This window comes from Panthera pardus, unplaced genomic scaffold (assembly GCF_024362965.1).
Source record: "Panthera pardus isolate Hobbes unplaced genomic scaffold, ASM2436296v1 HiC_scaffold_12, whole genome shotgun sequence".
Classification (NCBI taxonomy): Eukaryota; Metazoa; Chordata; class Mammalia; order Carnivora; family Felidae; genus Panthera; species Panthera pardus.
Genome location: NW_026526677.1, coordinates 4,959,152 through 4,985,664, shown reverse-complemented (window position 1 = coordinate 4,985,664; position 26,513 = coordinate 4,959,152). Strand labels below are relative to the sequence as shown.

General features: G+C 58.1%; 1 protein-coding gene and 2 long non-coding RNA genes across 5 annotated transcripts in view; 2 read left to right on the top strand and 1 right to left on the bottom strand.

Moving 5' to 3' along the window:
• Window positions 1-332: 332 nt before the first annotated feature.
• Window positions 333-4,559, top strand: LOC109247035 (uncharacterized). Of its 2 annotated transcripts, none has more exons than XR_002071539.2 (3): window positions 333-438; window positions 740-847; window positions 3,835-4,559. It is a non-coding gene; the product is annotated as an uncharacterized LOC109247035 (long non-coding RNA). The 2 variants fall into 2 exon arrangements; XR_002071540.2 differs by lacking the exon at window positions 333-438 and adding an exon at window positions 487-642.
• Window positions 4,560-4,597: 38 nt separating this feature from the next.
• On the bottom strand, window positions 4,598-8,580 carry LOC128776132 (uncharacterized). Its single transcript, XR_008421076.1, has 3 exons — window positions 8,541-8,580; window positions 5,638-5,834; window positions 4,598-4,922 (listed from the first exon to the last, which is right to left on the bottom strand). It is a non-coding gene; the product is annotated as an uncharacterized LOC128776132 (long non-coding RNA).
• A 206-nt stretch (window positions 8,581-8,786) lies between these two features.
• The window catches only part of LRP5 (LDL receptor related protein 5), a 103,831-nt gene continuing 86,104 nt past the window's right edge, over window positions 8,787-26,513 (top strand). Inside the window, exon 1 of one of the 2 annotated variants that reach the window (XM_053899363.1) lies at window positions 8,787-8,991. In XM_053899363.1, the coding sequence (XP_053755338.1) occupies window positions 8,928-8,991 (64 nt within the window). In that variant the 5' untranslated portion in view covers window positions 8,787-8,927. The remainder of the gene's footprint in view (window positions 8,992-26,513) is intronic. The other variant, XM_053899364.1, reaches the window with a different exon arrangement.

The following is a 26,513-nucleotide window of genomic DNA, read 5'->3' as shown; positions in this document are numbered from 1 at the left end:
GGATGGATGCCATCAGGAGAAGCTGGCGGGAGCAGGAGCCATGGGGCACTGGGGAGCCATAGAGGGTTCATGCGAAGGGAGGGCCACGGTCAGACGGGCATTCCGGGACCCTCAGGCTGGTTGTGCTGACAGCCAGATTGCAGTGGGCAGAGCCGGGAGAGAGAGATGGGGCGGGGGGCCGCGGTAGCTAGCTGTGGAGAAAAGCGACGCACCGGAGAGCCGTGCCTGAAGCCGGGGAGTGTGTGGGCAGGAAGGGCCGACCGGGAGAGGGGAGAAGCGGAAGAGGGGTGGGGGGAAGATTGGAGGCGACCCAAGGAAGCACAGGAGGGAGGCCTGGGGTGGAAGAGACTGCGGAATGGAGAAGCAAGATACAGCAGGAACGGACTTTGGGTTGACACCGGGAAGGTCATCGCGGGGGCAGGATCGAACGAGCAGGAGGTGAGGACAGGAAGGCGGAGAGTGTAGACGGTGGGTTGGAGAGGCTGGGTGGCTGAGGGGACTGACAGGAAAGAAGGGGAATGGTGAGATTTGGCCGTGCTTTGTTAGGAGGGCAGACTCCGGTTTATAGGCAGAGCCGGGAGATGGGGAGTGAGGAGGGGTCCTGGCGAGAGGCAGGGGCCTGGGGAAGGAGAGCCGGTCACTGTAAGTTGGGGGGCGGGGGGGATTAGCCTGGGAGGAGGGCCACGGCAGGGCCAGGAGACCTGGGTTCGAATCTCAACCTGGCCATTTTCCCACTTAGGGCAGGTGCCAAGGCTGTTCTGAGCGGTGCTGTCTCTCTTGAGGGGTGGAGTTCATGTGGGACTTTCCACCCCAGTTTTGCCTGATGTCGAAGGCCCCAAACAAAACGGTAAGCGCCATCCTGCCTGGGGCTCCAAGCTTTGGGGGGCCGCCGCTGCACCCCCTCCAGCCTGTCCATCCCCCACAGCGGGCATGGTCCCTGCTGCTCACCCCACCTTGTCCCGGGCACTCGGACCCCGGAGTCCCTGCTCAAAGAGCACAGAGCACGGAGTCCAGGCTGTGCGGGTGCCTCCCTGGGGCAGAGGTCAAGTGACCTCACCTGACTCTTGTCACCATGCTCCAACGTAGAACTCTGAGGAATCCAAAAAGTTCCTGCCTTCCTGGTGCCAGGAAGGTGTGTTTGTCCAGCTAGGAGGATAGAACACTCTATATTCTATATAGTCTGTGGGCTAATTTTTAAATTTTTTTTTTTTTTTTTTTTCAGAGAGAGAGGGAGACACAGATTCCGAAGCAGCCTCCAGGCTCTGAGCTATCAGCACAGAGCCCCATGCAGGGCTCGAACCCACGAACCGTGAGATCATGACCTGAGCCAAAGTCGGACACTTAACAGACTGAGACACCCAGGCACCCTCTCCGTGGGCTAATTTATAACTTTTTTTCTTCAGTGACCACCCATAATTTTATTAGGTTGTAAATTTGCTAAGGTTTTGCCACATTTGCGAAGAATATAAATAATGAAGACATTTGGAGACAATAGGATGTTTCTCCATTGAATAGTTTGGAACCGATCTCCTGGGAAAATTGTCCTACATACACATAGTTTGTCAGATCTAAAAAAAATACTCATAATTCTTAATATCATCACAATTATTTTTCAAGCAGGATATGATCGGTTAGGATATCTCTTTTGCCTCCTTCTATTTAGGAAAATTCCTCTACTTAAAAAAAAAAAAATGACATTCAGGGGCACCTGGGTGGCTCAGTTGGTTAAGCGTCTGACCTCGGCTCAGGTCATGATCTTGCAGTCCGTGGGTTCGAGCCTTGTGTCGGGCTCTGTGCTGACAGCTCGGAGCCTGGAGCTGCTTCGGATTCTGTGTCTCCCCCCTCTCTCTGCCCCTCCCCCACTCGCAGTCTGTCTGTCTCTCTCAAAAATAAATAAACATAAAAAAATGATATTGATGTGTTCAAGAGGGGTTTTTAACTTTTAGGTGGCAGGCACGGCGTGGGGCTTGCTTTGTCCGTTTGGCCCGGGTGCTTGGGGGGGAGGGCCTCACAGAGGGGAGCTTGGTTTCACCAGCCCTAGGGCAGCTGACTCGTTTCTGTTTGCCCAGGACCTTCCCAGTTTGTGCCCTGAAAGTCCTATGTTCTGGGGACCCCTCAATGCCAGGCAAACCAGGATGCCTAGTACCTAATTAGCCCACTGCCTGCCATGAGAGCACAAAGGAGGAGAGGGCTTAGTAGAAAGAGAGAGAGGCTCTGAGGTGGGCCCCTTTCATCCTGAGACAGGACAAGGGGGCTCCGAGGAACCAGGGGACATATGTCCCTGCAGCTGGGTCTAGGTGGGGGGACATCACAGGTGTCTTGTGCTTGTTCCAGGCCTGATAAATGAAAGGCCAAGGCCATCCCTGTAGCTGCCTGGCCAGCCACAGAACTGGGCAAAGTCCTATGTCCAGGGGTCAGATGGCATCTGAAAAATAGCCAATGTGCCCACAAGGAGCCCGAGATAGAAAGAACTATCGTTTGGAATCCCCAAAGCTACAGGCCCCCCAGTCTGGTCCCAGGGACACTCGTCCCCCCCCACCCCCCCGCCCCGCCAGCCCTTTCCTGCCCCCATGTCCTTCCCCCCACCCCCGCCCCTACTCCAGCCCTGAGGAGGAGAGCAGAGGCCAGCTGGAGGAGGGGAGAAGCAGGGACTTCGAATAAACTTCCGTTTTGATCGTGAAGCCAGGCCTGGCATGGCAGCTGCTCACCGACGCTGTTTTGGGGCCAGAAGTGACCCGAGGACCTCAGAGAGTGACCAGAGAGGTGTGGCAGCCTCCCGGGGTTCCAGGCAGGGGCCCTGCCCCAGGGGCCTGCCGCGTGGGCTGGTGGAGTCCTACGTGTTCAACTACGTGCACATTGCGCGCCTGGCCCCGGTTGACCCCGGGTGCGCGTGAGCTGCTGTGCGTTTCCAAATATCTCCCCAAGGGCGCGGGAGACCGGCCACCTGCGGAGCCCAGCGGACACGTCTCCAGCCCCAGGCCACTCGTATGCAGCAGCCATGCTTGGCCCTGGCCTTCCGCTCACTTCCTCCTCTGCCTTCAGGGAGCCCCTCGCTCCTGGTCCCCTCGCCTCTGAGCCTGGAGGCCCCAACGTGCGGCCTTAGACTTCTCTCGCCTTCCACGCTCCTCTGCGATCGTGGCTTCAACGCTGAAGAGTCCCACCTCTCTGCGCCCAGCCCAGCCCTCCTCCCTGATCCCCAGACGCTGCCCAGTCCGCCCCTCGGGACGCCACGCCCTGGGGTCTCTTGTCTTTTGCTCACCAACACTTCCAGTCTCAACGAGTGCCAGCCCAGCCGCCCAGGCGCTTGGGCCAAACGCTTTGACGGCATCCTCGACTCCCGCTCTCGACCTTGGTCCTGCTCTCCGTGTCCTCTCTCCCCGCAGAGAGATCCAGAACCCTACCGCCTCTCACTGTCTCCACAGCTGCCTTCCTGGTCACCACCATCTTGAACTTGGAACCCTCCCGCGGCCCCTCCGCTGGCCGGCTTGGCTCCTCTCCTGCCCCCGAGGCTCCTTCCCGCGTGGGAACAGAGGTTCCGTAACATGGAACTGGAATGCTGTGTTCCCCCCCTGCTCCTGGCCCTCCAGTGGTCCCCATGTCACTGGGACGAGATGGCCTCCAGGACCCTGCAGAGCTGGCCCACTCCTCTCCAACCTCGGTTCTCTGTGCCCGGCTCCTCTGGCCCCTCACTGCGCCTCTGGGCCTGTGCCCTGGCCTTCCCCACCGGCTGCAAGGCCCCCTCCCTCCCTTCCTCCAGGTGTCTGCACAGATGTTGCCTTCCTAGTGAGGCCTTCTGTGCCCCTTGACCCTCTTACCCTGCTTTATTTTTTCCAGAACAGGCATCGCCGTACGACTCCCCGGAGCACGGGAGGAAAATGTGTTTACAGAGGACCAGAGAGCAAACGTTTTACGCACACCACCTCTGTTGCAATCCCTCCACTCTGCCATTATGGTACGAAGACAGTTGCGAGATGATGCCCTGAACAAGCCCTCACCTCTCTGACCTCAGTTTCCCTCCCTGTAAAATGGGTTGGAGAAAATTAGGGTCTGTATTCATTGCCCGCGGCGGCTGTAACAAACCACAGACCGGATGTCTTAAAGCAGCAGAAATGTATTCTCTCGCAGCCTGGAGGCCAGAACTTTGACATCCAGGGGCCTCCGCTCCCTTCCAGGCCTCTGGGGGAGGACCCTTCCTGCCTCTCCCACCTTCTGGGGGCTCCAGGCTCTCCTTGACTTGTAGCCACACCCCTCTCCTCTCTGCCTCCGCCTTCTTCTCTTTCTCCTCCTCTTCTGTCCGTCTCAAATCTCCCTCTGCCTCTCTGGTCTAAGGACAACTGTCACTGCATTCAGAATCTACCTGGATGGTCCAGACTCTTATGATCCTTAACTTAATGCCTGCAAAGACCCTTTTTTCCAAGTACGTTAACATTCACAGGGCCACCATTCAACCTCCTACAGGTGTCTTTAAGGTGCTTAAAAAGGCAAATGAAATCAGAATGTCAACCTCTTCTTTTTATTTTTTTATTTTTATTTTTTGAGACAGAGATGGTGCAAGTGAGTCAAGGGCAGAGAGAGAGAGAGAGAGAGAGAGAGAGAGAGAGAGAGAGAGAGAGAGAGGGAGAGAGAGAGAGGGAGAGAGAGAGAGAGGGAAATGGGGCTCACCCAAAGCAGGTCTCGCGGTGTTTAACCCCGAGTGGGGCTCAAACTCACAAACCTGAGCTGAGGTCAGATGCTTAATGACTGAGCCACCCAGGAGCCCCCAAACGTCACCTTCTTAATCTGCAGTGAGAAGGAAAGCAAGGTGGACCAGACACTGGCATGGCCGAGTCGAAAACACAGTCCCCAAGGACCCAGGTTATGCGGCTGCTGAACCTTCAGGAGGGCTGGGACTCAGGGCTACAGAGAGTGAGGGCTGGTGACAGCTAGGGGAGGGAGGAGGGGAGGGGGGGAGTGACACGGAGCCAGTGCTGCGCACCCACCCTTGGGCCCTGTCTTGGGTCCGTGTTAATCACGATTCCCATTCGTGCAGGGCTTTAAAGTCTAAAGAGCATTTTTTTTCTGAGTCTTTGCTTATTTGAGGTTCATATCAGCACCGAGAGATAAGAAGTCGACCGGATAGCATCACTCCCATTTCATGAATGAGGAAACTGAGGCTCAGAGAGGTGAAGTCCAGCCTTCACGCCCTCGCAGCCCAGATACCTCCATAGAAACCACGCCCACTACCGTCTAAGCCGTCCAGTGCCCACCCCCCACCCCCATGCAGCCGTGGCTGCCTTTCTTCACCGCCCTGTGCCTGTGCAGGAGAGAGGCCCGCGGGGCTCCGTGGACGTCCCCACGGTGCACCTCTACCGAGCAGCCCTTGGGAGGATGCCTGTGGCTCAGAGAGCCCGGGGAACGCTGGGAATCCGGCCCGAACCTCTGATCACAGTGGCCAGGCCTCCCGGGCAGGAGGGCTCTCGTGCCCGGAATAACTCTCTCCAGAGTCAGCATGTTCCAGCCTGGGAGGGAAACCAAACAGGCACTTTCCCCCGAGTGTCACGGGGCTGAGATGTCATCCCCTGATGGGCCCTAAATGGACCCCAATTGAGCCCCTGTCCCCGGAAACGATTAGCCCCGACAGGTGCCGAGCCCCGTTACCTCATCTGGATGGAACTTGCATCTGAGGGGCGAATTGAGAGCGAACACTTCCAAGTGTGAGGCCTAAGAAAAGGTCGGCGGCGTGATGGGCCATGACAGGCAGTCTTCTGGGGGAAGTAGGAGCTTAGCACATTCTCCGGTTGCTTCTTAACATGAGTGAGGAGTCTAAAAATTACTGCCCTTGTGATGTCGGCATTCTGCAGAATCAAATAGTGATTAGTTCTCATTTGTTCTTTGCAAACGACTTTTCTCAAGGTTCTGATAGGAGTCAGGCAACCTGGGATCTTGCTCTGATGCCTTAAGACCTGGGGCTCAGTCCTTCCCTTCTTGGCGGGGGGGTGGGGGGTCTCTGGTGTCTCCTCCACCGCCGGCATCTCAAGAGTCAGCACAGGAGACCGCAGGGCACGCAGAACTGGCCTCTGCCGCCCCTTGACCTACGTGGCGTCTTCTGTATTGACTGAGTTCCTCCTGCTCGGAGAGTCAAGCTTTCCACCTCCCTCCCTGAGAATAAAGAATCTCTAGGTCTGTCGGTCTGCTGATGCTTGGTTCATTTTCCTTTCCTTACGAGCTGCTCTTGTAAGTGTCCCCTTAGCGCGCCCCTACAGCGGGCCACACTGAGCCCTCCTCCCCAGAGTGTTTAGCAAGACCCATTAGCTTTTCCTAAAGCATGTCCAATCCGGTTCCTTCTCGCCTTTCATGAGCCTCCCCGCCCCGCTCCCCGTCAGTCCAACCCACCGCCTCTCCTGGCTGCTGCCATGGTGCCCATCTGGTGGCCAGTCCCCCCCTGCCCCACATCCCCTCGTCCCTCCTGACGGTCCTGTCCCTACTCAGCAGCCAGAGTGCTCCTTTTATGATCGTAGGTCAGATCTTTCCACTTCATTCTGTCATTCAACAAACATTTATTGAGCACCTACTGTGTACCAGGCCCGAGTCTAGACTCAGAGGGGATGTATGGGGAACAAAGCAAATGAAAATCTCTGTTCTCTGGAGCTTCCGTTCTGCTGGAGAGCAGAAAGGTGAGTAAACAGTATGTCGGGTGCTGGTCAGAGCAAAGGAGAAAGGTAAAGCGAAGATGTGGAACAGGAAGTGTTTGCAAGGGTGGTGGTTTCCGGTTTTCAAAGGGGGCCAGGGAAGGCCTGGCTGAGGAACCGAAGATGCGAGGGAACAAATCGTGTGGACAACTGGGGTCACAGAGTTCCAGCAGACAGAAGAGCACGTGCAAAGGCCCTGAGGCAGGAGTGTGCCTGCTGTGCTGGAGGACAAGCCAGGAGGCCATTGTGCCTGGGGCAGAGCGAGGGAGAGGAGGGACAGAGCATTAGGAGGTTGGCGAGATAAAGGGAGGGATGCGGCCAGATCAGGCCCTTAGGTGCCATAAGGCCTTTGGCTTCTTTTCCGAGATGGGAGTCACAACAGGTTCTTGAGCAGAGGAGGGAATGTGGTCTGGCTTGTTTCAACAGGCTCACTCTGGCTGCTGTAGATGAGGCTGAAGGGGGTCACGGCAGGGAGTGGGAACCCCGGCAGGGTGTGAGAGGGGTTGGTAGTGGAGGGGGCTAGAAGAACGAGGGAGTCTGCACCTGGCCCCAGGAGAGGCAGCCAGGCCCTGACGTGCTGTGCGTGGGGCCTACATGAGGAAACAGCAAGGGTGTTTGCTACCTAACTGCCCCCCCCCCCCATGGCTTCGCATTGGTCTTGTGATAAATTCTTGACTCCTTTTCCAGGGCTGGTATGCGCGGGGCCCCAGCTGGCTTCTCCTGAAGCCGCATCTGACCCTTTTCACCCCCACCCGCGGCTTCTGTGGCCTTGGCCTTTGTGATCCCTCCTACAAGTCCAGCACCCAGGCTGGCCCCTGCCCAGGCCTTCACTCCTGATGCTGTCTCTGCCTGAACGGCTCTCCCCACCGCGTGCCTGTTCCCGGCTTGTACCCTCAGTGTCCCTCCCTCCCTCCCTAAGTCACAACGTCCCCAAACATTGCAGCCCAACACCACCCGTGTTCCATGGCGTTTCCTCGTAATCTGTTAAAGGTGTTCCGGTCTTCTGTTTTAAATTTATCTGTCTCTTGTTTATGTTTGCCTCCCCCTCTGGAACACGAGCCTCAGGAGGACGGAGACCGTGGCCTTGACCAGTAGCTTTGTAAAGTTGTCACAAACACACGAAGAGTGCGCACACCCTTGGCTATGTGGGTGTTCATGTGGGTTACAGCCGGCTCTCTCAGCACCTGCGAGGTGGGCACAGCGATACCCATTTTCTAAAGGAGGAAAGACTACCTGGAGGGGTTACATGTAGATCTGCCCAAGGGCACACCTGGTTCCAGGAAGCAGCAGATCTGGAGTTGGGACTTGGGCCCAGCAGCCCCAGGGCCAGGGCTTTGCCCCCTCTCCCCGCCCCCCTGCCCTGCGCCCCCAGGGCCCAGAGCTGAGCTGCGGGCTCAGGGAGCACAGAGCCGGGAGGATGGGGGTGGGGTGGGGGCTCCCTTCCATGTTTGCTTTCTGAACCAAAGGAGAGGTCAACGATCCCAGAGGGGCGGGAAGCATATTTGGAAGAACAGTGTGTCTGCTGCTTCGTGTACCGTAACTAATGTAGAGGGGATGTATTTGGTGGAGTAAAATAACCCGAAGTCCACCCCCACTCTCAACCCCTGCGGCTCGAGCCTCTGTCGGTCCTCAGCCTCTGTCTCTGACTTGCGGGCTCCCTCCTCTTCCCTCCTCTGCCCTCCCCGGCAAGAACAGGTGTCTTGGGGCCGGACCCCGCCTGGGCGGCCGCGGTCGGTCTCGGGAGAGCGCACCGACCCGGCTCTGGGCTCCCGGCTGCCCCGCCGCGTGCCCTTCCCACGCCCCGCCCCCCTCCCGTGCCTCAGTTTCCCCATCGGTCAAGGCCGGGTCCCGGTGGCTCCACAGGTGACCCACCTGCTTCCGGAACTCGATCGGAGGCGGGGGTGGGGGTGGGGTGTGGGGGGGTGGCCCGGAGCGCCCCCCTCCCCCGCGGGCTGTCGAGCCCGCGCCCACCCCGCGCCCCCGGGGAGCCCCACGGGAGGCGGGGGCGCGGGGAGGGCCGCGGGCCGGCTCCGGGGGGCGCCCGCGGGAGGGCGCGGCGGCGCGGGGGGCGGAGACGCGGCGCGGCTTCCGCTCCCGCGCCTCCTCCCTCCTCCCCCGCCGTCCTGGTCCGCGGCGCCCGAGGGGGGGAGGCGGCAGGCGCCGGGAGCCGCGCGAGGAGCCGCCGCCGCCGCCGCCGCCGCCGCCGCCGCGCCATGGAGCCCGAGTGAGCGCGCGCGGGCCCGCCCGGCCCCGGACAACATGGAGGCGGCGCCGCCGCGGCTGCTGCTGCTCGCGCTCTGCTGCAGCCTGGCCCCCGCCGCGGGTAGGTGGGCGCGGGCCGCGGGGACAATGGCCCGGCGGCCAAGTGCGCGGCGCGCCGAGGCGACTTTGCAAGTTGGGGGCGAGTTGGGGCGCGCGCCGCGGGTGCCCGGCGCCCGGGGGTGGGGGGGGAGCAGCGCGCGGGCCCTTTGTCTCGCCCGCCCGGGCCCCTCCCGGGAAGGCCGGGCCCCGTCCCGCCGGGGCGATCCCCGCCCCCCCACCCCCACCCCGGGGCCGGCGAGCGGGGCGCGCGGGCGGCGCCGACCCCGCCAGGTGCGGCGCGGGCGGGTCCTCACCTGCCCGCGGCCCCGGGGCGCGCTCGGCGGTGCGGCCGCGTGTAGCCGGCCGGGCGAGGCCGCCCTGGGACCGTGCGGACCCCGGGCCGCGGGGCCGGCGCACGGCGGGGACCGTCGGCCGGGAGGCAGGCCTCGCCGCCCTGCGTCGCGGACTCCTCGGCGAGCCCGTTTCCGATGGCCGCGCGGCTGGCCCGCCGGCCCCGAGAACTGATCGAAGTTGCACAGAAAGTTCTCAGACCCGGCGCCGGGCGGCCTGGCCTGTCGCGCCGCCCCGTTTCGTCGGCGAGGCTGTCGGTTTCCGAGCGGACCGACACCTGCCGGGTGCCCGGCGGACCCGTGGGGCCGTTGCCCGCCCCCCTCCCTCCTCCCCGCGGTGGCACCCGCGGCCGGTGTCCACGCCGGGGGTGGCCTCGTGGGGCCGCCGCGCGGGGTGACGTGGTCGCGGAGCGCGGCGCGGTCGGGAAGCGCGCGGGTGCCTCACTTGTGCACACCCTGGGGGGCAGATCGAGGGCCCGGGGACCTTTCTCTGCAACTTTCGGTGTGTCCCGAGGGGTGGAGTTGAGGTCAGGAGGGCTCAGGAAACTTAAGCGTTGTGAAACGCTACACATGTTCTTTTAATTTGGAGATTGCCATGTGGTTTTGGAGCAAATCTCTCGCTACCTAAATCATTCTCTTCGGACGTGAGTGTTTTGTTTTTCTGGAGTGTGGCTGGCCGCCTTGGACGGGGCCACGGAGTCCTGGGCTCCCCGGGCTGCTGTGTTGCTGCCGGTAGCAGTTTTTTGGGGGGTGGGGTGGGAGCGGGTGGCTCAGGTCCCTTTGTCTGGGCCTCTTTAAGGCAAACAGCTGTCTCCCTGAATATTTCCAGTGTGGACATTGCAGGGAGGTGTCCCGGCCAGGCTCTGTGGTCACATTTCCCAGGGCTGCAGCCCCTTCCCTGAGGTTTGGGGGGGCGTAGAGGGGACAGTTTCCTCACGTCCGTTTGCCTCCCAGCCGAAGCCTAGAGAATGCCGGCGGTTTCACCCCAAATGTATCTCCCTCCGGAGCGGGTTTACATTTCTCAGCCATGTCTGATACCAGCAAAACAAGGTGACGACAGAGCAATGACAGTATCTGGGCAGCTCAGACCAACGCTGCTGCTTTTCTTTCCGGAAATGCCTGGATCACGGAGGCAAAAGGTTTTTTTCTTTCTTTTTTTTTTTTTTTTTTGGTTTGGGGGGGAGATGTTTGTTTTAAAGGTGGGGTTTCTCAGCCAGCCATAGTGCTTTTCACTTCGGTGCAGTTTGGGATTTCCTGTCCCTTTTGGGGTGACGTTGCTGGAGTCGGATGCCTGCCGTTTTGTGGTTCAAGCCCCCAAGGGGAAGGAATCACGTCTGTGGAGTTCAGTCGTGTATGAGGCAAAGATAGAGTTGATCATTTTTACATTAGGAAGCATGTCAGCATGAGGGTTTTAGATCCCCGGCTAATGTGGCAATCCTATCCCAAAATGGAAGGAGGAGGAAGCACCCTTTCTGCACCACTGTCTTGACTGTCCCCGATTTCTGCGTTGGTCCGGAGTCGAGCCAGTACGCTGGTACCTAATTATTTTTCCTGATTGCTTCCTGTTGCAATTTGAAGCTGTGAGCCCACGGAAATGCCTTTGTTTTAGCGGGCCCGGTGCTGGGAATGGCTTTCCCCGGCTCAGCTCCGCAGGCCCAGACCGCTCCCCTCTGGCCCCACAGCACTTGCTGTAGGGACCACCTGTCCAGGACCCCCTCTCCACCTCCCCCCACCGCCCAACCGCCTGTGGGTGGTTCCTGTAGATGCCTACTGCCCGGCCCACTGGAAGGGCCCAGCAGGTGGGGGCTGAGTTAACGAAAATGCTGGGCGGAGGCCGGAGGCCACCGAGAGAGGAGCCCCCGCCCTCCCCCACTGCCGCTGCTCTTCAAAAGCAGGGCCCACGTGCTTTTTAACTCTCCCCTTCGAACCCAAGAATGTACCCAGTCCACCGGTATGATCCCACATTTGCTGTGGAGATCCTGTCGCATTTGGAACCCATTTAATTTCAGCTGCGCTGTTTCACTGCTCAGGCATTTAGCAGAATTTGCACGCTGCTGGGGGTGGGGGTGCAGTCAGGTGAGGACTCAGCGAGGCTTCCTGCCCCGAAGCGAAGCGTGGGGGCTTTGGGGTCAGACCAGCCTGCGTTTACGTGCTCGGGAGCTGTTTGGCTTTGGACGGCTTCCTTGGCTTCTCTGTGTCCAGGGTCTTCCTCTGGTTCTCCCCACCCCCCACCCCAGGCGGTCGGGACCGTCCCCGGCCTCGGTGTGAGACCGGTGGCAGCTGAACTGCATTGCCTCTTGTGTGATCGAGTCCTTGATCTTTCTGGCCGGGACGTCCAAAAGCCGTATTTCCACAGTCTGGGTTTTTCTTCTGCAAGCGACCTTGGGTATCTAGTCCGCTGTCCTGACTCGCTTATTGCCGCAACACTGGCTTATTGTCTCTTGAGGTGATTGACACGGTGGACGGAGCCTGAGTACTCAGGGTCTGTCGTCAGCCTTGGTGGTTGCCATGTGGGGGAACTTGCGCCGCTGAGCCCACCTTCGTGTCCCTCAGTTTTCTCTCCTGTAAAATGGGATAATAATACTTCTGACCGCTAATTCAGTGAGTTAACGCCTGCCTGGCACCTGGTCAGCTCTTAGGACTCTTTGGCCCCCGGTGCCGAGTGAAGCGCGGGGCTAGAATGGTGATGAGTGTGCCTTTACCGTCAGAATGTTCTGCCTACGGGGGCAGACAGGCACGCAGAAGCTGGTTGTGCAGCTATGGGAGAGGTGGGCCCAGGGGGGCTTTTCCTCACTGTCTCTGAGTCCCGTCCTCGAGGACCAGGTGGTGTCCTCCCCCGAAAGAGGCCAGATCACGACGCAGAGATTGGACGTGATCCAGAAGGCAGTGGGAGCTTCTGGAAGAATTTAGTCCGGGGGGATAGGAAATGCAGGCTGGAGCCAGATCTGTCCTAGGTGAAGGGTGATGAGTTGATTTTTTTTTTTTTTTAATTGCGGTGAAAATCCTGTAATATCAAATTAGCCTTTTTAAAGCATACAGTCCACTGCCCATAAATACACGACTACACTGGGCAACCACCGCGGCAGTCTGGTTACAAACGTGTCCACCTCCCCAAAATAAAACCCCACACCCGTTAAACGGTAAGTTCCCATCCCCCACCTGCCCCCAGCCTGCTGTCTGTCCCAATGGAGTTGCGTGTTCTAGATGTTTCATATACATTGTGTCATATGACACGGAGGCCTCTTGCGTCTGGCTGCTTCTGTGACCGCGTGTCACGTTTTCTGGGTGCTTCCACCCATAGATGGATCGATCTTGGTTGGGGACCTCTCGGCAGGCGCGGGCCGCGGTGTCCCGAGTGGGGTGTGGAACAGGGCAAGCGGTTTCAAGGCCGGGAGGGAACAGATTTGTCCTGAGGTCCACAGCTCGGTTCAGAGACGTGAGAGCTGGTGGCCGAGGCCGGGGCCAAGCCAAGGGCCGGTGGCGGCCTCCGGGAGGGGCGATGCCGAGAGGTGGGCTTAGCGCCGTGTTCGGTATTGCCAAAGCCCTGAGAGACGCTGGACATTTGTGGCCTGTGCGGCTTCTCGGACAGTCACTTGACACGCTCTCGGATCGCGGAGGCGCTGGTGGCGGTGAGGGGCCGCGTCGGGGGCCTGCTGGCACATTTGCTTAGAAAGCAGTGGTGTGAGACAGGCGCCCTGGGGGCTGTCCCGGGGACAGCGTGGGTCCCAGTGTGACCTGTTGAGAGAGCGGCGGGGTCCCTCCTGCTACTGTGCCAGGCTGGTCTCTGCTTTCTCTTCAGCCCTGGGAGTGGTTGGCTAGCTCTTGGCCTTGGCCTCCGTTTCCTCACCCACAAAGGTGAGCTGTGGCATCTGGCTTGTGGGGTTCAGTGAGCCAGTGTCCGTGGGGAGCGGCCAGGAGGCTCTTCTCCCAAGACAGGCCTCACTGGGAAGGACATAAAAAAGTCCCGCCCTAGGTTCCCAGGTTTCCTTTCAAAGTGCTGGAGGGCATGGTCAGAGTCAAGGTGAGACCGCCTTTTGCGGGCGGGGGGGGGGGGGGGGGGGGGGGGGGGTTGGGAGGGCTGGGAGGGCGGCCAGGAGCGGTGAGACCTGTTGGGGGTCTGGGTGTGGCACGGGCTTGTCCCCGAGGGGTGCCTGATAGCCCTGAAGCTGGCTGCTGACCCTTCCCTGGCAAGTAAGGGTGTCGCGCTCCCCCGAGCCATGCGGGGCCCTTGTGCATATATGTCCTGCTCATCCCTGAGCAGCGCTGTCATCTGTTAACTGGGGACGGTTAACCCTCCACGACCCCCCTCCCCGCCGCCCGCCGGCCAGGGGAGCACTCACCTCACACTCTTGGGGTGGCGGCAGCCGTGTGGCCCCGGAACCTCAGGTCCGGATGGAGTCCGTGCCCAGAGTCACATGTCCACTGTCCCGTGTCCTTCTTGCTCGAGGTCTCTCTTCCCCTGGGAGGTTTTCATGGTGAGGTCACGTCTGAGCCCTTTGGCAGGGGTGGGGGGATACTGTACTTTCTGGGTATTTTCTTACCCGCTTCTTGGTTGGTATTTAGTGTATGTTTCTTGAGTGCTTTCAGTTTGCCTTGATGTCGTTTTCTAGCGTTTAAGGGGAAGCAAAGGTTCGCTCAGGGGGGAGAGTGGTTTTCAGCCTCTTGGGGGTCTCAGGGGCGCCTGGTTAAGGCTCCTCTCCCTGGCGGGAGCCTGTGAGAACGGCACACGCACACCGGGCCCTTCCCTGTGGGGCCCTGGGTGCACTTCCGTTCCATGAACCTCAGTTTCCTTTTTTTGTAAAAGGAAACCAGCTGGCCCTAAACTCTGGAGGCATTTTCCCGCATGAAGTTTTCCAGTTTTCTCCCTTCGGGGGTCTTTGGGGAGCGGGGGTGGTCTCCTGCAGGGAGGGCCTTGTGTGCCACACTCTCTGGGCCTGCTGCTCCCTGCTCCTGTTCCACTGGGCTGTGTGGCTTCCCTGAGGGTCCTCGGGGTCCCCCTCCCCCTCCTGGGATCCTGCACTGTCAGGTCTAGAGTATGGTCTCCCCAGCTCTGCCCTCCCGGCCCGTTTTCCCCCCACTTTTATTTTTATTTATTTTTAATTTTTATTATTTTAACATTTATTTACTTTTGAGAGACAGAGAGAGACGGAGCATGAGCGGGGGAGAGTCAGAGAGGGAGAAGGAGACACAGAATCCGAAGCAGGCTCCAGGCTCTGAGCAAGCTGTCAGCACAGAGCCCAATGGGGGCTCGAACCCACAAACTGTGAGATCATGACCTGAGCCGAAGTTGGCCGCTCAACCGACCGAGCCACCCAGGCGCCCCTCCCCACTTTTTTTTTTTTTTTAATTTTTTTTTTTTCAACGTTTTTAATTTATTTTTGGGACAGAGAGAGACAGAGCATGAATGGGGGAGGGGCAGAGAGAGAGGGAGACGCAGAATCGGAAACAGGCTCCAGGCTCCGAGCCATCAGCCCAGAGCCCGACGCGGGGCTCGAACTCACTGACCGCGAGATCGTGACCTGGCTGAAGTCGGACGCTTAACCGACTGCGCCACCCAGGCGCCCCGCCCCTCCCCACTTTTAAATGTATGATTCTGGGGCGCCTGGGTGGCTCGGTCGGTTGAGCTTCCGACTTCGGCTCAGGTCATGATCTCACGGCTTGTGAGTTCGAGCCCCGCGTCGGGCTCTGTGCTGACAGCTCGGAGCCTGGAGCCCGCTTGGGATTCTGCGTCTCCCTCTCTCTCTGCCCCTCCCTTGCTCACACTCTCTCTCTCTCTCTCAAAAAAACACAAACATTAAATGTATGATTCAGTGGCATTAATTGCATTCACAAGGGTGTGCAACCATCACCACTATCTATTTCCAGAATTTTCTGTTACCTGAAACAGAAACCGTGCCCGTGAAGGGGGTCACACCCCGTCGTCCGCTGTCTACGGCCCCTGGTAACCTCTCTTCCGCTTTCCCGTGGCTGTGGGCCGGCCGGTGGTCCCTTCCTCGTCTTTGTGGAGTCATCCCGTGGTTGTCCTTTTGCGTCTGGCTTATTTCAGTCAGTGTGGTGTTTTCGGGGTCATCCGAGTTGCAGCGGGTGACAGAACGCCGTTCCCCTGTATGGCTGAGGAACGTTTCCCTGTTCGGAGAGGGCACGTTGGCTTTGCTCGTCTGTTCCCCTGCTGGCTGGGGACACCGGGCTGTCGACGCCTCTCTTGTGAACGATGCTGCTGAGGACGCGGCTGTGCACGCCTCCGTCTGGGTCCCTGCGTCCACTTTGGGGCGAACGGCCGGACGTGGGGTTGCTGGACCACGTGTCAGTCCGGGCTTGAGTTTTTTTGAGGCTCCATCAGACTGTCTCCTTCAGCGTGCCGCCTTTTACAAGCCTAGCAGCGGGCGATTTCTCCGCATCCCCGTCACCTCTTGTTTGGTTTTGTTTTCTGTTCTGCTTCCGGTCATCCTGGTCCCGCGTTGTGGTTTTGATCGGCGTCTTCCCGATGGCCGATCGAGCGTCTCCATACGTATTTGTTAGCCGTTTTCTTTCACAAATACGTACAAGTATTTGCTTATGTTTTATTGGTGCAAAAAAGATGATGTTATTAAAGCAAGGGGATAGGACCCATGGACAGGGAGAGCTGCCGATGTCTACGGATATTTAAATGCGACACACACACGAATACGTAGGAACGGCTGAACTGTGTACCGCGGTTCCTGTTGCTTGTTTATTGCCTATGACCAGACCTTTAACACATGTTGTAGCAAGTGGATTATGTGATTTTGAACACAGACTCCTATTTTACACATAAGCCCAATCACCGTCTGCCTGTGGCTGTAGCCTTTTTTACTTGCTAACATATCTTCAGCATTTCCTGTATCTTTACTTTCAGATCTTTTAAAGAAATTTTTTTTAACATTTATTTATTTTTGAGAGACAGACAGAGCACGAGTGGGGGAGGAGCAGAGAGAGAGAGAGGGAGACACAGAATCCGAAGCAGGCTCCGGGCTCCGAGCCGTCAGCACAGAGCCTGACGCGGGGCTTGAACTCGCGAACCGTGAGATCGTGACCTGAGCCGAAGTTGGACCCTTAACTGACTGAGCCCCATTTACTTTCAGATCTTTTTAAAAGCTACGTAGTATTTCATAGTGTGGATATAAAGTAAATAAATAAACTTAATAAAATTTCTCTGTTGGGTTGTTCATCCTTCTCACTGATTTGCAAGAGCTATTTATTTGGCAGGGAGAGTAACTCTATGTTATATTTGTTCCAGAGTCTTCTTCTGATCTGTAGCCTTTCACCCATATTTCTGGTGGTTTGTTATTGTAAAGGCATTAAGAAGTTTCACGTAATCAAAACTCTGGGTCTATTCCCTTAAGCTTTCTGGGCTTTGTGCTTTGTTTCTCTACCCCCAGATTATAAACACCTCTTCCTTAATTTTTTTTCCAGGACTGTTATTGATTGGTGTTTTGGTGTTATTGTTTGGTGTTATGTTGGTATTCAGACATTGGCTTATCCAATTTTGGGGAGGTATAACGTGTGAGGTAGGGATCTGGACGGTCCCTGGTGTGCCCCTACACCCCTATAAATGGATAGGGAGTTGTCCCAACACCTTGACAGAAAGGCCCATCATATCCTCATTCATTTAAAATGTCACTCACACTTTCATGTGCAGTGTCCACAGATGGCATGGCTCCTGATTCTGGGACCTTGTGTCCTGCTCCGTTGACCCGTTGGTGTCTTTCTGTACCAGTGTGCTCTTTTTTTTTAATTAACTTTATTTATTTACTTGGGGGTGGGGGAGGAGCAGAGAGAGAGAGAGAGAGAGAGGGAGAGAGAAAGAATCCCAAGCAGGCTGCACACCGTCAGCACGGAGCCCGACATGGGTCTCGACACGGGGCTCGAACCCACGAACGGTGAGATCACGACCTGAACCAAAGTCGGCCGTTTAACCGACTGAGCCACCCAGGCGCCCCTCCGGGGTGCTGTTTTAACCTCTGTACGTAGCATCGTAGTGTATTTCGGGAATGATGATGCAATTCCCCCCTTCATCGTTGTCTTCGGAAAATTGTGTTGACTGTTCCTGTACATTTATTCTTTAGTGATACGCTTCAGAGTCAGCCTATCAGGTTCCATCCTTTGAGCCCTTGATCCGGCGACGGTAAACGGTGACGCCGGACGGGTGTCCCAGGGCTGGGCTCGAGCAGTGGTCTTCGACAAGCAAGCTGGTCCTTGGCTGTGGAAGTAAATTCACAAGGAGCCAGCCTTCAGGTTTTTGCTTCCTGTTTGCACGTGGGGTGCTTCCGAGGTGACATTTGTGCTGGACGGCCTGCGACGCTCCTGCTTCTGGGCTCCCTCACGCCAGCAGCCTGCTCGGGAGACAAGCTCTAATGCAACTAATTCCAGTGTTAGCCCGGAGGCGAATCTAATTACCGCGTAAATTACTGCTCCCCTCCCCTGGTTCCCTCCAGAACAAAATGTGAGTAACTTTAATTTCTTACCTGGGCTGCACCCCTTTATTAGCCCAGATGGGGAGGCGGTACCTGCCTAGCCAAACTCTTAGGAAATTGCTCAATAGGGTATTAAAAGCCGCCCGAGCGCGTGGCCCCGGCCAGAACATGTCAGCCGGGTGCCTGGGTGCCTTCCAGACTGTCCACGGGCAGCCGGGTGCCACCTTGGAGTCTGCCCTGCCAGGTGCGGGCCTTCTCCGTGACCCAAGCGACGTCCCGCTGCAAAGCGGCTTCCAGCAAGATGTGCTCTCGCGTTGCCCTTGCGGGGGCAGGCCGTTTCTCTGGACTTTCCCCCGAGCAGACTCTGTGCGGAAAGGGGACTGGAGCGGGCGCTGTCTCGGACCCCCAGGAGTCCTCCTCACCGAGGCTGGAGCGTGCGATTCCCTCTGACGCCCCTTCTTCCTCTGCGATGCAGGCCCCGGTCTCCGGGTGCCCCTTTCCTCTCCACCCGCCCCTCCTCGGCCTCACCTGCAGGCCCCCCACAGGGGCGGGAGACTACACCAGCTTCTAGCAGGTGTCCGGGAGCCTCCCCCTGCCCGTTTACCGTTCACTCCGGCCAGATGACGTCTTCCACGAAAACACCACCAGTTTCCCAACATCTGAAGTTGGAACGTTCTGGCCTGCTATTCCATGCTGCCCCCAGGCTGGCTTTAGCCCCCTCCTGTGCTCCCCCGGGGGAGTTGAGTGCTTCTCCAGATGGATCTGTCTCCTCGGAGTCCGGAACCTTCCGTGGCCAGCCAGCCCGAGGGGGCTTGGGGACACAGGCTGTCTTCACGTTTGTCCCTCCACCTGCTGTCTGGTGTGGCGTGGATGCTTACATGCTCAGGAGCTGTCTCGGGGTCCCCAAGGCCTCGTCTGTCCAGGGAGCAAATCTTACCCGTCCTTACTTCCTCTGGCCCCAGATCTGCAGCCTGGTAGGCTCCCACCGCATCACGGCATCCAGCGCTGCTGTGTTTCCCAGGGTATAGAACACCTGTCCTCCACAACAGAAGGCTTCTGAGGCCAAGCGTGGGACCCACTCCCCCAATAGAAACCCGTATCCCTGAGGTACGGACTCTGTGAAGGCCTGTGCTTCTCGAACATACTTAACCGTAGAGTCCTGTGTCCATGAAATACCTACCCTCCCCAGGGGCGGTTTGTGCGGGCTCTCGCGGTCCCACCTGTGTTTGCGCAGAGTTCTTTCCCGAGGCCAAAGCAGAATCGGCTCACAAGAGCTGAGATGCTGGATCCCTAGGCCTGCCAGGGAGCAGGCCCAGCCCAGGGGACTTAAATGTGCCCTCCTGGCCCAAGAGGTGTGCGGGGCCGGTCAGCTGTGGCCGCAGCACTGCCTGTCCCTGCAGAGCAGGTGACCACCTGGCGTGTGTCTGTGAACAGAGCAGCCCCAAAGCATGTCTCCCTTTCCCCGGCCCCCCCCCCCGCCGCCCCCGACCTGCCGGGCTGGGTACGAAGCGCCGTGTCCCTAGGGAGGTCTCTGCCCATGTGGCCCCCACTGAGGCTTTACTCGTTCTCATTTAATCCCTACCTTCTTTCTGGGGGCTTCTGTGCCGCCAGCCCTGGAGTGCGCGGGCAGGAAGGCTCAAGACCAAAGAACAGAACAGAGCAAATTTCGTCCATTTGGCTTCCATTTCTAGTTTTTAAACCATTTTCGCTTTGTTTGGAAAGATTGTGTCCTTTGAGGAAAGCACCTTTGTGGAATAATAACCTTTTCTGCTTAACTGAGTGCGGCCATGCAGGTGGCCCGGCACGGCTGGCTGGAGCTCTGGAAAGTCTGCCAGAAGCAGAGGCTCGGGGTTCCCTTTGCCCCTCCCAGGGACGTCTTCACTCAGCTCTTCCGCACCGAGAGCACCTCTCAGAAAGACCTGCTCAGAACAGGTCTCCAGCCGGGCTCCTGCATCCCCGTGTGGCCCAGTTCTTGAGACCTCTCTGCACAGCAAGGCCTGCCTGGGGCCCCACCCACCGGAATGGAATGTGGCCAGAGGTGGGAACCCCACCACGCAGGCTGAGCTGAGCGATCCTGTTAGGGTACTGCCTGGCCGGGGACTGGTGAGAGAGGGTTTCCACGGTCTCCCGGCATGAAATCACCGATCTTCTGGATGGCTGGCGTCTGGGACCTGGAGAAGTTCAGGGTTTTCCTGAACCTCACTAGCTTGTGTCAGCAGAACAGGACGAAGAGGCAGGCGGGAGTGCAGAGTTAGGAACGCGTTCAGATCCTCCCTGTCAGAAGTGTCAGGGGACACATTTGCTTAATTGTCCCCCTTCCTCTCTTTGTGGGTGTGGGGAAGACAGCTGGGCTTCGTTTTTTCCTGTCCGCCTCTGTCTAGTACCAAAGGCCAGCTGGGTCACCGGCGAGTACCCAGGCAGGTCACCCCACTGTCGCACTTGTGGCATGGTGTGTGTGTATGTGTGTTTCCATCCAGCACCGCACCCCCCTCCCCCCCAGGCTCCCAGCAGAGTCTGTCTTGCGCCCCTCTCCCCGGCTGCGCCCAGCCTCCTTCCCTGCTTGTCCCCCAGGTTCGCTGTGAACAGCTGAGGGGGTTGCCAGAGGAATCCCAGCAGGGAGCCCCCCGGGGCCCTGGGGGCCCGGAAGCCCCCGGCAGCAGCCGAGGCCGGCCGCCTCCACCTGTTCTAGCCCCGCCCACATTCCTGGCTCTGCTCTCAGCTCTGGGGCCTTGGGCAAGTGAGTTAACTCCTCTGGGCCTCAGTTTCCTCACCTGTTGGGGTAATCGTCGCCCGAGGATGTAATGTGGCTGCAAAGTGCTTAGCACGGGGCTGGCTCCTGGTGAGTGCTCAATAATTATTATCTATTAGGGCTGTTATTACAATCATAATTGTTATTCTCCGGGGAGAGGGCCCTCGGGGGATTCTGGAGTCAGGTTCAATTCCAGCTAAGCGGTGGCTTGGCTGAAACCATCTTAGCTCAGGCTCATTAGAAGGTGGAAACTGTTTTGGAATAATGGCCATATTGAGCCCGATCACTCTGAATTTGCCGCCTGCCTAGGTAAAGCCTGGCAGGCCTGGGCTCCGGAAGCCGTGGGGCTGGGGAACAGGTGCACAGGGCTGTGTGGGGCGGGATGCTTCCTGGACCTTTGCTCTGTCAGAGGTGTGGCCAGGGGGCATTTTTGCTCTGTGCCTTCATCAGGAGCCCCCCCCCCCCCATTGATTTCTAGGTGTGGCCAGCACACCCCCTGCCTCTCCCTCCCCAGAGGAAGTTATTACGGACCCCTATTTCTTCTCTCCCTGTGCCTGTCTTCCGACAGCCTGCTCACTGGCCCGCCTGGCAGGCTCTGAGGACCGGGGCTGGGGCGACCTCTCCAGTGCGGTGGGCACCTGGCCGGCCAGTACTCATCTCCGGTCCTCTGTATCTGTCGGTCTTCCCGCCCCATCAGCTTCTCACCGAAGGCAGAGGAGGGAGTCCAGGCACCGAGCCTTCCTTCCCCCTCAGGTGAGGTGCCTGTTCCATCTGCCTTCCCCGCCCTGGGCTGCGGACGGTCAGTGCCTTTGCCCTGGCCTGCTGACGGGGCCCTGTGCCCAGTAGGCGCTCTGTGATTGGTGAGAGAGGCTGCCCTCCAGCCCGTGTGTCAGGCCGGGTCTCTCACTGCCACCTTCCTCTCTGGCAGAGGGGAGCAGACCCTGCAGCCCTGAGCTTCTGGCCCTCCCTCCGCACCTGCCCTCTGGCCAAGAGCCGAGGTGGGACCTGCCCATCCCTTCCTGGGCCTGAGCTGGCTTTCCTGACTTCCTGTTGCCTCGAGCCCGAGAGTAATTTAAGCCTTTAGCAGGTGCTTCTGTGTGCCTGGCCCAGAACTAGGCCCCTGGAACAGGATGAACGCAGGCAGGCAGCGGCTCTGTCCTCATGGCTGGCCCAGGCCAGACCCGGGGCGGGGTTAGAACTGCCCCTCAGTCAGTAGTGACTGTGCTGGAGGTGAGGTGTGCAGGGGGGCCCCTCTCCACCCCGTGCCTGTTACCCGGGCCTGGCTCCTGTGCTATACGGACTCTGGCTTCCTCAGTATTGGTCACTCCCTCTCCGTCCAGCACGGTGGCCTCTCTCCCTGCCGCGTTTGCCTTCTTCTGTCTGGCGGGTCCTTCTACTACTTTGGCCTTCACACCAGCCCTGGAGGCAGGGAGGCTAGCCGTGCCTCCCTGGTCACAAAAAGGCTCAGAGCATTGACCTACGTGTGGGGAGAGGGGAGAGCCGGTGAGGGGCAGGCACCCCTCCCTCCACCCCTGCGCTCACTGCTCAGTGTGTGACAGAGACGTTAGGCCCCGTTGTGAGGGAGACCTTTAGCTCCACGCGTAGAGTCCCCGAGGCACCCATGAAGGCACTGGGTGGTCCCTATGAGGGATTTGAGTGTGGATTTGCATTCTTGGGTTGCTGTGTGGGGGGTGTGTGTGTGTGTGTGTGTGTTTTAAAAGTAGGCTTCACGTCCATCGTGGAGCCCAGCATCGGGCTTGAACTCACAACCCTGAGATCAAGACCTGAGCTGAGATCAAGAATCCAACGCTCAACAGACGAAGCCACCCAGCTGCCTCTGCTGTGTGGTTTTAATGCTTGGTGCGCCCACACCCCCTTCCTACAGATGGGAGCGTTGAGTCTGAGGACAATCGGAACCCTGTGTGGGGTTGCCCCGGGATGACCGGTGGGGGCCTGGGGTGGGAGCCCCAGCGGTGAGCAGGAGGGGCTGCTGACCCACCAGCCTGACCTGCCCCCCACCCAAAGCCGCACTCCTCTGGGACCTACTGGCTCTCGCTGTGCGAAGCCCCAGGCTGCTGGTGCACCTCTCTGTTCCGTTCCTTCTCCTCCCTGAGGACAGAGGGGTTGTCCTGGAACAGACAACCCGGATGTGTGGTCAGGTGGTAGAGGGGCAGAGGCTGAGGAGCTGGGCTTCCTCGTTGGCACGCGGTAGGGTCACCGCAGGGCCTCGGGGGCTCGTCTGACCCTTCTGTGGGGAGACCTGGGGGTCATTCAGTGGCCCCATTATGCAGAATGAATGAGTTTCGAGTACTTGTCGCTGATTAGTGGAGGGTGACCTCGGGCAGGTTACCCAGTCCCCCTGTGCTTCTGTCCCCTCGTCCGCTTACCTAGGGCCCCTCCGAACCCTAATTTTGGGCTTCTCCACATGGTTACGATCCTCTAGACCCAACGCATAGCTGGTTCCCAGGATGATCAGAGCTGGTCTCCGGTGCCGAACTTCATAGGGAGCCCCCAAACCTGCATAAAATATTCAAGACGGAGAGGTTCTGGCTCTTCAAGGCACGTCAGTGCCCGGAGAGGCTTCCGAGAGGCTTCAGCAGGGACCAGGAGGCCAGAGGCTAAACCACGTGGAGGATGGTTCTTGTCCACTCCGCTCTGCCTGGAACAGAGGTGTTGAGAGCCTCGGGTCTTTGGGCTGGCTCCCGGCAGCCGCCTCGAGGCCTCGGCACCCAGCGGGCTGCTTTTGTTGCAGGAACAGTAGGTCACTTGAAAGCGGAGCCTCCCGGTTTTGCCCCATAAAAAGGAGATTTTGTAGTGTGATGGTAGATTTTGGCACGTCTTTATTATTACCATTTTTTGCAACACGTAAAGAAAATAAAAGCCGGCACAAAGGTATGTTTGTCTCTGAAGTGCGTTTCCTTTCCCAGATGTTCTTTTCTGCCAGTTCCAAAATGCATCCTGAGCTCAGTTCGCGTTTCCTCTCTGCGGCGCACAACAATTCGATCTCTGTGACCACATGGGGAAGACGCCGGCTTCCTCGCCGGTGGGCGTGGGGGGGAGGGCTGCGACGGTCCCACCCTCTCCCGCCTCAGCGGAAACGACCAGTCCGAGCCAGCCCGGTTAGAGACCCCGCTGACCGTTGCGGGTTTCGGCGGTCTTGCTTGCCCCGGGTGGCAACTGGCAGGCTGGGGGCTTAGCGGTGCCCAGGTGTGCACCTGTGTTCCTGAGTCTCGAGTTTGCCGTGTCACCGCGCGTGGAACTCTTGTGTCTGCGTGGCCTCGGCGCGCCTGGGACGTGGTATTGTCTATGTGACTTGGGGCCGACCCGGCCCCTTCTTTCTTTCTTGCATCAGGTACTGGTCCCTGCCCAAAGGACAGGTGTCAGGGACACGGTGCCGATGCAGGGCGGGCTGGAGAGCCGGGTGGAAGCGGGTGGGCGTCACCAGACTCCGGCAGGGCCTCAGGGCTTCCTCAACTGATTGGCCTGTTCCTCTGACTTGAGACGGGTGATACGTGTGCGGGTGATACGTGTGCGTAGGAACCGCACACACAGACACACAGACGCGCACATGCTGTACTTGGGTTGATTTCTGAGGGCTGTCAAGAACCCCATAAAAGCTTGCAATTAGGACAGTTTAGAAAATGGTCTCCATTAAGAACGTTTACCGTGGGGGGCTCCTGTGGGGCTCAGTCAGTTAAGCGTCCGACTTCGGGTCAGGTCGCGATCTCACGGTCCGTGAGTTCGAGCCCCGCGTCGGGCTCTGGGCTGATGGCTCGGAGCCTGGAGCCTGTTTCGGATTCTGTGTCTCCTTCTCTCTCTGCCCCTCCCCCGTTCATGCTCTGTCTCTCTCTGTCTCAAAAATAAGTGTTAAGAAAAAAAGAAAAGAATAACAGAAATAATTTAAAAAAAAAAGAATGTTTACTGTGGGGGGCTCCTGGGGGGCGCAGTCAGTTAAGCGTCTGACTTTGGCTCAGGTCATGATCTCACCGTTTGCGAGTTCGAGCCCCACATCGGGCTCTGCGCTGACAGCTCCGAGCCTGGAGCCCATTTCGGATTCTGTGTCTCCCTCTCTCTCTCTGCCTCTCCCCCACTCACTCTCTGTCTCTCTCTCTCTCTCTCTCTCAAAAAATAAATAAACATTAAAAAAATTAAAAACATGTTTTCTATGGGGTGTGCATTTTTTCCTTTTTTTTTTTTTTTTTTTTTTATATTTTACTCATTTTTGATAGAGACAGAGCACAAGTTGGTTGGGGGGGGGGGGGGGCAGGGAGCAGAGAGAGAAGGAGACACAGAATCCGAAGCAGGTTCCAGGCTCCGAGCTGTCAGCACAGAGCTCGACCTGGGCTTGACCTCACAAATTGCAAGATCATGACCTGAGGCAAAGTCAGACGCTCAACCGACTGAGCCACCCAGGCGCCCCTGGGGTGTGCATTTTTCTCTGGGGTATGCATTTAACGCAATCTTTAGTTTTTGGTTAATGCATCCTGCCTCAGAGCACCCATGGGACAAATACCTAGACTTAATAAGTAAAAATAGCTCATAGTTACTACCCATTCACGGTGTAGCAGGTGGGGTCTAAGGGCTGTTCGATTGACTCATTTAATTCTTGATTGACTTATTTAATTCTTGCAGCCGCTCTGGGGACTGGGTGCCCATTATGCAGATGAGGAAACTAAGGCTAGGAGAGCCTGCAAAACTTGCTTGGGGTCATGCGGGGACTAAAATTGGCAGCCCCAGGCCCCACTGCCTACCCCTTAATTGCCATTTGAATCATAAAACTGTTTTCTTTCATCTGTCAAAGAGAAAGGCTGCAGAGCCCCCGGTGCATTTAAATAGGTGACTTCATTATAAGGGCGTGTGGGGAGGACACTGAGGCCAGACGCTCTCCTGGGTGGCCTCACCTTCTGAGTGGCCACCTGGTGCCTGTTTCCATGGGGCCTCAGGGCTTTGGATGGAAGCCACTGCCTCCCCATCCGCTGGAATGGGCCCCCGAGTCAGTCTCTGCCATGGCCTTGGGCCACTTCCGGGAGCGGGGAGCTGTTGAACCGAAATGGTATGTAATCAGAATGCTATATTTTGTCGAAAATAAGAATGTTAGTAACGGGCTGGTTTCTGGCAAGTCAAACTGGGACTTTGAAATACATATTTTCCCCTGCTCTGCCCCAAACCTTCTAATTAGTGCAAACGCACATTGGCAGACATAAATCAAATGTCATATTTCCTACAAACTTGTCCTAGGTATCAGTGAGTTGGTAACATTCCACGGTGGCTAAATTCAGGCATGCAGAGTGAGTGTGTGCGTGCGTGTGAGCCTGTGCACACGCGTGTGAGCGAGAGCACGAGAGAGCTGGGGGGGGAGACCGAGGTGGTGAGCCCTGACCGCCCGCTTCCTTCCGGCCCCCTCACCTGTCAGCACCTGCACGGTCACTGCAGGGAAATCTATATATTTGCCCAATTAAAGCGTAGCTGGTAGAGGAGATGTGGCTTCATTTCCCTCACAGGGAAATCTCTGCGGGGTTCATAACCACACCCTGACCTCCACCACTGCTGGGCTCCATTTGTGGACTCAGTTTTGGAAAAGGCGATTTGTCTCAGGTAACTGGCCCTGGTGTGGGCTGGGTCCTCCCCTCCCTGGCCTTGGAACCAGCTCTGGGGTTTCGGTGCACTTCTGGGGCCAGGGTCAAGGACGTGGCCTTGGGTCAGGTGGCTCATTTGTGGTTCTGGGCGGTGTTGGCAGGGCTCGGATGCTCTGTTGCCCTTGTGGACCAATGTCCTGGAGCTTCTTGGATCATTTGTACGTGGGGTGGTTTGTCGCGGACGATTTCCCGGTAACCAGGTGGAGAAAGCCTCTTTGTCAGGACAGACGTCCTCGCTGGCCAGAAGACCATGTGGCCCCACAGAGCCCCCAGCCTTGGTGGACATCAGGCTTCTCGTCCACGAAAGGGGGAGGAGGTGGCTGGGGGTGGCAAGTGAGTGTGCCGAGCTGGAGATGGCCAGCACTTGGGGACCTGTG